Here is a 10,245-nt window from a genome sequence, read left to right on the forward strand (position 1 = left end):
GCGTACGTGTTTACTTGTTTTTCCAAACTTACTTTTGACTCTTGGGAAAGCTTGATGAGAAGGACAAGCTGAGAGTAGGTCTCGAGGTTATAGTGCATGTGTATACAAGTGTATGAGAGCCTGCAAGTACCAGGGTGTGGCCCTGCCTGTGTATTGGGGAGGGGTGTGGGAGTGTGCGTGTGTGCGTGTGTGTGTGTGTGTGTGTGTGTGTATGTGTGTGTGTGTTCACATCTAGGCAAATACAAATCTGGGGTAGGGGTATGCGTGTTTTCACGTGAATGAGCCTCCCTGCCTATGTGGGGTCGTGTGTGTGTGTGCCTGTCTGGGATAAGGTCAGGGATCCTCCTTCCAAGGAGACTCCAGGCTGCCTACTGGCCAAAGAGTGGGCATTCCAGAGAGCCCAAGGAACCAGTCTTTCTAGAACCCTGCCCAGGTCACAGCAGATCAGGCCTGCAGCAGGAAAGTCACTCTGATGGCAAGCTCTGGGGAATGCTCCAGTGCCGCCACGTTTAACCCCTCAGCCAAACAGGCTGGCACCGCACACCTGGCCTCTAGGCTCACCTTCCTACAGAGCCACCTGGGACAAAACAAGAAGGGAGTGCAGGATAACTGTAAGTCACTTCTTCCCTAAGGAGAACTGATCTAAGCTGTTCCAAAAAGCAGGACATAAAACTGTGTAGACAATGATTTTAATGTCAAAGTAACTATGGGCGGCTCCAGGCCAAGCATGTGGCTGGGAAATAAAAATGGTTTTTGTTGTTTTGTTTTGTTTCAGACAGGGTCTCATTATGCAGCCCTGGCTGGTCTGAAACTCAGAGATCTGCCCACCTCTGTCTCCTTTGTCGTCAGGATTATAGGCCTGTGTTACCACGAACACGGTTTTGATACTGCTATTTGTTGTAAGAATTTTTAAAAAGTAAAGCAATGGAAGTAAGTCTCCATCCCTCCTCCCCTCCCTCCTCCCACCTCCTCCCCTTCCTCCCCCCACCTCCTCCCTGGACTCTCTGGCAGCTCTAGGCTTAAACTCACAATCTTCCTACTTCAGCTTACAGACTGCAGTGCTAGGATTTCAGGTGTGCACCATTACACCCAACCATGAAAGTGAATTTCTCAAAAAGTTGTCACAACACACCAGAATATTCAAAGTAGTTCCCTCTTGGTCACATGCTGGCAGTTTGGTTTGGCTTAGATTTTTGCTGTCATTTACAAAGTTCTGGCAATGAGATGCGTGTCTTTTGTGAACAGCAATAAAAATAAAAGAAAATTCCAAATAAATAAACCAGGAATAGAAATAAGGAATCCAGACTTCAGAAGTCCCTGACATAGCCTCCAAGTTTCTTGCAACAGGATACCTTGGCATGCTCAGCTGTGAGGATAAGGATAACTATGGTCCAGGACAAGTGAGGCAGACTGGCCCACTGAGGCAGCCCTTGAGGGCAGCTGTAACCCATGCAGATGTGCCAGGACCGAGGCCGGATGAAATGGCAGCAGAGCCCAGGGTCATGGTGGGTACTTGGGGAGCCTGGATAACCCTTATATCCTCAGAGTAAGTTCCCTCCAGAAATTCCAAGTGTCCTTAAGCCCACAAGAAGTGTTAAGAGGGAGCCAGCCTGGGGACAAGCAACGGCACCCTGTCCCTTCTCACAGGCTAGACAAAGGAACCAGGAGGCCGGGACACAGTGACAGAGGAGCCTGGTCCTCCCTCCTCCTGTACATGCCTCCCCGGCTGTGCAGCCTTTTAGCAACCGACATTCAGCGAAGGCTAAACACACTCTCTGTCAGTTCTAAGGAGACCCGAGCTGGCAGGCAAGTGTAACTCTCAAGGCACAAGATGCTTCCTCCTGCTCAAAGATGCCCTTGTTATTCAGTGTGCCAGGCTTGTCTGGAGGATGGTACTAGGATGGGCAGGAGTACCCGGAGAAAGCAGTGACCCGCACTCCAAAGCTCCTCCGAAGAGCCGAAAGCAGTTACAACAGGCAGAAGCTCTTTGGCCCAGAGTGGGCTCAAAAGGTCAATGGGGTCACTTCCTATCTGACAGCCTTTGTCTAAGGCCTGGCACCTGTGAAGAACCCAGGGAAAGGTCGTCTCGCTTCACTGCATCTCCAGACTTCTAGCAACAAGCCAGCCTCCTCACGGAGGCCCCCTCCTTTTATTCACTGCCCCCCCGTAGGACGCTGTTCTGTGATCTGGTGCTCTCAGGACTCATCTGTTTGCAGGTTCAACTCTGTTCAATGATCCTTATCCTGACCTGTGCTCTCAGGAAAACATTAGAGCTGGGCGCTCCTAACTGAAAAATATGAGACTTTTGCAAAGTCAATGCTGGTACGCTAACAAGCGCTTATTAGGACCTAGACACAGGAGGCGCCCTCTGGCACACCCATCAAGGGTCTTAAGAGAGGTCTATCAATAGTAGATCTCTGAGCCCTGGCTCCTTGGAGGGAACCGGTCTGCAGGTGGCACAGTGCCAGCCTGCTCCACAGAGCTCTGCTCCCTGCTCACAGCACGGTACCAAAAAGAAAGGAGGCAGCAGCCAGGCTGGCGAAGGGCTTTGTCAGCTGCCCACACTTGGGACCGATGCCCCATGCCCAGAGTGCCATCCGCACACAGGCAGCAACTGTCACTCTCAGACACAGCTCCTCAAGATCAAGTCACTGACTGATGAAGAGCTGATGGACATCAGGTGTTCAGTGCCACTGCACTGTCTCTGAGCCCTCTGGGGCTTAGCTGTCCCACCCAACAGTCTGTGCTTTCCAAGTTTCTCCACGCTGCCGCTCCCAGAACCATCCTTGACACCTTCTCACCTTCTTCGTGCTTTCGGCAATGACAATGTCCATCCTGCCCCTGGCCTCCTTCCCTAGCCCCATGTGAGCACATCCACCTGCACAGGTGCCTAGATGGTCCACACTGTATGTGGGCCACGTCTGTCCACAGAAGCACCATCTGAGACCTTGTCAGAAAGGCAGACTTGTTAGGCAGGGTGACTCATGCCTATAATCCCAGCACCTAGAAAGCTGCGGCAGGAGGATTATTGTGAGTTCAAGGTCAGTGGGGCCAACCTAGGCTACAATGTGAGACACTGTCTCGAGAAAACGAAACCAGTCCAGTGAGATGACTCCCAGGGTAAAAGCACTTGTTTGGTTCCTGGAACCCGTTGGCAGAATGAAAGAACTGACTCCTAAAAGTTAGAGCAACACACACACACACACACAAACTTTAAAAAAGAAATGCAGGCCGGGTGTGGTGGCTCACGCCTTCAGTCCCAGCACTTGGGAGGCAGAGGCAGGCGGATCTCTGTGAGTTCGAGGCCAGCCAGGGCTACACAGAGAAACCCTGTCTCGAAAAACCTAAAAAAGGAGGCCGGGCGGTGGTGGCGCACGCCTTTAATCCCAGCACTCGGGAGGCAGAGCCAGGCGGATCTCTGTGAGTTCGAGGCCAGCCTGGGCTACCAAGTGAGTTCCAGGAAAGGCGCAAAGCTACACAGAGAAACTCTGTCTCGAAAAACCAAAAAAAAACCTAAAAAAGGAGAAAAAGAAATGCAGAATTTCAGTACAAACTCTGGGCGGTCTAAGGACGCGAGCAAAGTGTGAGAAGCTCCGGTGCGTACAGTGCTGAACAAGGAGCCAGTAGAGGGTGAGGCTTGTTTTTACTTCCTTCTGCTCCATTCTCGCCAAACTGACTCCTCCTTCTCCTTTCCCTACCATAGGTAAATCACATTAGCCGTTCCAGATCACAAGCCAGACACCTCAGACATTCGGACATTCACCCCACTCAGCCTCGGTCCTGCCTGCCCTGTCTGTGCATCTGCACAACCAAACCTTGGTGGCCTGTCTGTCTGTCTCCCCGGCCGACTGGGAGCTCTGTGAATAGACGGCTTTTACACATCTCTGACTCTCAACAGCCAGCACTGTGTCTGACACACGGGCTGCAAAAAGTTAAATGTTTGTTGAACAAAAATGCACGAACAAGGAGGTGCTGGGGGTGGGGGTGGGGGAGTTATGAAGGTGTGGCAGATGGCAGGAATGAAGAGGGAACGCAAAACTCATGCAGTGGTTTGTTTTGTTCTTTTTCTTGGCTTTACAGTTATTCTGGGAATCAAGTTAAGTAGACGGGAAAATCTGACGTGGCACAGACGGAAATGTGGGAGGGATTTTTTTTTTTTAAATGAAAATATTTCTAGCTTGCTTTCGCCTCCAAATTACACCCCACTAAGGGGAGTACTAACAGGTTCAAGGTCACCCCGTATAGTTCACTGACCAAGCTGGGTAGAACACAACCCCAGCTTTGGCTGGGTGGAGTTTATGTCCTTGGCTCTACAGTGGTCCAGAGGGTTATAAGGTGGGTGGGGAAAGATAAGATGGTTAAAGATGAGCTAAGGGCCTGGGAGGGGCAGGACTACCCCAGGAGGGGGCACAGTAAAAGCTGGGAGATAGCTCAAGGCATGTGTGGGGCGTCATTCATGACTCTGTCTTAGTGCTTGCAAAAGCATCTAAGGGGAAGTGAAGTGTAAATTGGGCTAGGAGTCACTGGGCACCCTTGTTTCAGGATTCCAAGCTGTGACAAACCCACTCCCAACACCCAGTACTGCAAACAGTTGCAGGCGAGGTTCCAGTAGAAGGGCCCAGGTTCAAACGACATGAATCTGGGTGGCCTTGATGAACTGGCATATCTTCATGCCACACAAAGTCTTACTCCTGAGGTCCGTCCCTCAAGCACCTGCGGCCTCCTGAACGTGGCAGGAAGGCTGATAAGCATCTCATGGTCACTGTCTTGAGGTAGGAAGCAGGATTCTCTGCCTTAATCCTAGGGGAATTCAGCTCCCCACACCCTGTGCCATGCAGGGGCATTTCATGACTCATCTTAATGAGGGAGGCTGGGTAAAAAAAAAAACCTCCCAAGGCCAAAGATGGCTGACCAGCAGGCAAAGGGAACCAACTAGCAATGGAACTCAAGCCCCAGACTCTTCATGCCTGGGATCAAGACATTATTATAGGCACCCCCTGGCTTTTCCGGGTGCAGATGGAGGCGCCACAGCACTCCATTTAGCGTTCTCAAAATTCTAAAGCTTCTAGACGAGGAATAATTGTCTCCCAAATCTGATAAGTCATTCATTCACTAGGTAATGAACGTTTTATTGAGGCCTTACTATGTGCCAAGGGCTATTCCAGAGCTATCGATACAATCAGAGCGGAGAGCTTGCCCTTTGGATCTTCTGTGGTACTGGGTGGAGATGGACAACACCGCGAACCACTAAGCGCCAGAGCCGGCGGTGAGATGTGCTTTGAGAAGAGGGAAGAGGAGCACAGGGTGGAGGGTGGGGAAGGTCAAGTGAGATGTGGGGGCTACAGGCCTACATGGGGCGGCAGCAAGGCCTTTCGGAGGCGATGCTGAAGAGGCAGGATAGGGGAAGGGAGCCACTCTAACTTTCTTGGAGAACAGCTAGGGCAAAGGCCCCAGAGTGGGAGTGTCGAGGTGTGTTCGAGGAACAGGAAAGCCTGAGAAGCCTGGCAGAGAATCACCCATTCATTGGTCCAACTAACGTTCACTGAGGCCCCATCTGTTGGGCAGGCCTTCAGTGGGGAAAACCAATAAGGCGGGGTCCCATTCTCAACGAACTTAAAAAGCTGGGGAGTGGGGATAAAAGAACCTGGTTAAAAATTTTTTTTTTTTACAGCTCCAGGCTGAGCAACACACACAACTACAATCCTAGCACTTGGGAGGCAAGGCCAGCCTCAGCTACAAAGTGAGACCCCGACTCGACTCAAAACAGAAACCCAAACAGACAGAAAGAAAATTACAGCTAAGCAGAAGGCTTCCTCCAGCAGAGTGGGGTCAAATGCCTTCACACAATTTGGGGGTGAAAGATCCAGCAAAGACCCTAAAATATATGCCACTCCATCTGGCATAATGCTGGTAGTGTTGAATTTATCGCTTGTTCCTTCTTAATACCAACAAAAACAAAAAAGCCTTCCAGATGCTAAACTCGGAAAGAAAATCTTATAAGCTGTAAGTGCACATGAGGTGTGTGTGCCACATCCCGGGCAGCCTCAGAATAGGAGTAGGCACCGGATGGAAAAATCCAGGAGAGGCCACACAGTGGGAGGCATGGACATGGCAGGACACCTCCGTGGTAACTTATGAACTAAGACTGGTCTCCTAAGCCCTCCAGACATCAAGAAGGCACCACACAAGGCCCAGGGTCTATTCATAAGGGGTGGCCACCGTGACACAGTGACATCTCCAGTGTCCTGATGCACAGGGTAGACCGCACCTGCCTCCCTGTGAACTGTTTGGGATCCACACTCCAAGGCTGGGACTCAGGCCACAAGCCTCTAGTGGACCAAACTCTGGGAGAGGGTTCAGCCCAGAAGAGCTCCGGCCTAAGAGATGCCAGCTCTGTTTTTTTCCAACTCAATGAAAGTACACTTCTTCACAGGACAGAGTAGAGTCCAAAGATGCCTTGCCCAGACCCAGCATGCTCCCACAGAAGAGTTCAGCCCTGCTGATCAGGAGCTGGACACCAAATTGAGCCAATCCATACTAGTCGGATCCAGATCTGAGCAAACTGATGGGGAGGTACTGGTGGGTATATACGTCACCAGCAACCACCTCAAAGACCACAGAGGCAGGTGAGAAGGAAGTCTTCACCATGTGAGTCTTCACCAGGATCCTAGTGAAATCACCGGAGAGAAACGGTCAGGGTCCCTAGCTGCAAAACGGAGGTGAGAGACACTCCCCACTGCCCCTGTGCCCTGACTCTGACCCTGGGCAAAACAGGCTCCTCAAATCTCCTTCCATGCCACCCAGACATCCTGTCTTGGTTTAGCTCTGATGCTGACATCTGTCTAGAACACTTAAAAGAGAGGGTACCGGCCGGGCGGTGGTGGCGCACGCCTTTAATCCCAGCACTCGGGAGGCAGAGGCAGGCGGATCTCTGTGAGTTCGAGGCCAGCCTGTTCTCCAAAGCGAGTACCAGGAAAGGCGCAAAGCTACACAGAGAAACCCTGTCTCGAAAAACCAAAAAAGAGAGGGTACCAATCTGCCCCTTTGGCATTACCCTGACCCTGACTTGACCCAAGTACACCTTTTAAGGCCAAATCTGGCAAGACCATCTCTTCTCTCCTGATCCCATTTCAAGACTGTCCACCACTTTCCAGTTCAGAAATGATCCCAGGCTTATCCACAACTAGGGTTCAAAAGTGGTTCCTAGGTTAGCTTGGGCCTTTGCCAGAAACAGCTCTACATACGGGAAGATGGTTGGGACCAAGATTATGAAGAAAAGTTCCTACAAAATAGCCTCAGGTTCTTCTCAAAAGAGTTGCCCTTTCTGCCTCCTCACCTCCTTCAGCCTGGGAGGGTTTTACTCTATAATCACCTTGTTTACAGCCACTTTGAGGGTTTCAGGATAGAAGAGGGAAGAAGTCTTTATTGGGAATAAGGAAAGGGGTGTGCGCCTTGAGCTTTGAGACGGGGAGAATAAACCATCTACCTGGGAGCTAGCCAAGCACACGTTAGAAAACACACACAGACAGAGGAAGAGAGAGAGAGAGCGCGCAGGGCAAGACCAGCTTAAGATTGGGGGTGGGGTGGGGCAAGTTTATGTTGGCACCTGGGAAAGGAGGAACAATGACCAAAGCTTGGTCTCCAGGCTTCTGCTAAACAGTGGAAACTGCTACATGGCATTGTTGTGAGCCCAGGAGCCAAGGAGAGACCTCCCAATTACGCTTCTGTGGGCCGGAGAGCCACTGACGGTACTCCCCCTGTGCAAATACTCCAGCCTCTCTCCTGGTGGTCACTGACCAGCAGAGCTAAGAGAGGTCCACTAGACAGGACCACCTGCTGAGCCACAAGCACATCCTTGGCTTCCTCACAAGAGGGGTCTGACCCAGGACCAGGCCACTACATCTTTTAAGATTCCCCTCAAATGTCTCCTCCCCTGGGACATCCTCAGCTCTCTGGCTACTTGCCCTCTAAATCTCGGGGAGGCCTGGTGTTTGCCTCTTCACAGGCACGAGCCTTACTCTGTATCCCTCCCCCAGCTCCAGACAAGTGTGTCTCTTTTCGATTCAACTGAACACAAAGCACAGTACCTGGCAGAAGGCAAAGGCTTGAAAACGGTTTCTGCTGCACCTGATAACACTCCCCTCAGGGGCACAGGAAGAGATGGACGGAGGGACACAGACCCAATCACACAAACGGAAGAGTAAAACCGGCAAACACAAAAACATGCAGGGGATGCTTCAGGGGGATCAAGAGGAATTTAACCAGGAACTACACCAGTCCTTACCCTTCTTGAATTCCTCCAGCATGGCATCCAGCTTGGTGTCATGGAAAACAAAATGAACTGGGTGGTTGTAGAAACGAGTGATAGTCTTGAGCGGGGTGCAGTCATCAGGGTCCACGAAAGCCAGGTCTTTGATATAAAGGATATCTACGATATTGGATTGCTCATCTTCAAACACGGGAATGCGCGTATAGCCACTGTCCATTATCTCCGACATGGTGTTGAAGTCCAGGATGGCATCACTGCGGATCATGTAGCAGTCGTGGAGCTGGGTCATGATATCCTCCACAGTTTTGGTCCTTAGTTCCAGGGCGCCCTGGATCATATTTAATTCCTCCTTCACCAGGTCATTGTAGGGTTCTGTCACCTTCAACATCTCCATCAGCTTCTCCCGATTGTAAACAGTGCGAATCTCCTGACCCAAGACGAAGTCCAGGAGTTTGCTAATGGGGAAACTCAGAGGGAAGGTGAGCAGCATAAAGATTTTGGTGAGAACAATAGTGTTGGCACCCACAGCCAGGCCGTGTCGGGAGCACAGGGCTTGAGGTAAGATCTCCCCAAAGATAACAATGCCAATGGTGGAGGAGGCCACTGCCATGAGGCCAGACCCGATGAGGTTATCTAGAAGGATGGTGAGGGAGGTGTTGACTAGCACATTCCCCAGGAGCAGCGAACAGAGCAAGTAGTTGCCCTTGCGCCGGATGGGCTCTATCTTGCGGGCGTACCTTCTCTCCTTTTCAGTCCCACAGTTCTGCACGATGCGCAGCTCCATCGGGTCCAGGGCCATAAGCCCCAGGTTGAGGCCAGAAAATATGCCCGACAGCACTAACAGCACCAAAACGAGAAGGATGTGCAGCCAGAGCGGCAGAAACCTCCCATGCTCCTCCACCATGAAGAGCAGGGAGTCCTTGTCCGTCCATTTGAGCCAGGGCCCGTCCGCCCGGGCCCGGGTGCACAGCGCGTACAGCTTCATGTTCTCGCTCCTCCGCAGGAACTTGGTGAGCACCACTAGCATCCCCGACGTGTTCCCGCGGCTCACGTTGACCAGCCGCTGGACCACTAAGTCCTTGGTGAGCTCCAGGCAGTTGGTGGAGTTGTGGACCGTCTCGGCGTCGTCCACCTCGGTGAAGGAGATCAGGTTGCTGGAGATCTCGCCCAGGCTGTGGCCGTAGAGCCTCAAGTTCACCGTGCTGCCCTCGGACACGAAGATGACGCCATCCGGGTTCATCCCGCACGACTTGTTGCAGCTCGCCAGCCTCATGCCCAGGATCACGCTCTGCTGGGGGCTGCTCTGGCCGCTGGCCGCCCGCGTCCATAGCAGCAGCAGCAGCGCGGCCAGGAGGAGGCGCCCTCGGGCCGGCCAGCCGTCCCGCCGCCCGCCCCCGCCCCCCGGCGCCATGTTGCTCCGGCCCCGCCGCTGCCCGCGCCCCGCCGCGCGCCTCGCTCGGCGCCGCCGCTCCTGCCCTCCTGCCGCTCCGCCGCCGCCGCGCCAACTGCCCCAGCAGCGGGCCTGACGTCAGGCCGCGCCCCCCGCCCGCCCCGCCCCGCCGCCCCACGCCCCTTATTTGCATGAGAGGTCCCGCCCCTACTCGCGCTCACGCGCCGGACTTAAGGAGGTCTGCGCGCTTAAGGTGGAACGGCGGCGCTAAGCGAACGCGGGAGCCCGCGGCGGGGGTGCGCCCAAGTCGAGCCTCCGCGCGGCGCCCCGCTTCTCTCCGCGCTCCTCCTTGGGGAGCCGGGCTCCCAGGCCCCGCGCGCCCGGCTCCTTCCGGGTCCTCTCTGCACGCTGTAGCTCGGCTCCGGTGCGGGCGGCGCTTCTTCGCGGGCACAGGGAGAAAGATGCATTTCCTGATTTAGAAAAAGAAAAGGGAACCTGAGGACTCAGGCTGGCATTACAATCTCCTCACTTCTGAGACTTTTGCTGACCTTGACCCGAGGCCAGAAGTAGGTTGTCATTGCCCCCG

At 53.2% G+C, this 10,245-nt stretch overlaps 1 protein-coding gene across 1 annotated transcript in view; it reads right to left on the minus strand.

Annotated features, from left to right (window-relative positions):
- Cnnm4 (cyclin and CBS domain divalent metal cation transport mediator 4) overlaps positions 1-9,680 on the minus strand; it is a 43,477-nt gene extending 33,797 nt beyond the window's left edge. The window contains exon 1 of the mRNA XM_052745156.1: positions 8,285-9,680. Coding sequence (XP_052601116.1) covers positions 8,285-9,680 — 1,396 coding nt within the window. The remainder of the gene's footprint in view (positions 1-8,284) is intronic.
- Positions 9,681-10,245: the final 565 nt, after the last annotated feature.

Source organism: Peromyscus californicus, unplaced genomic scaffold (assembly GCF_007827085.1).
Source record: "Peromyscus californicus insignis strain IS unplaced genomic scaffold, ASM782708v3 Scaffold_19__1_contigs__length_69161282, whole genome shotgun sequence".
Taxonomy (NCBI): domain Eukaryota; kingdom Metazoa; phylum Chordata; class Mammalia; order Rodentia; family Cricetidae; genus Peromyscus; species Peromyscus californicus.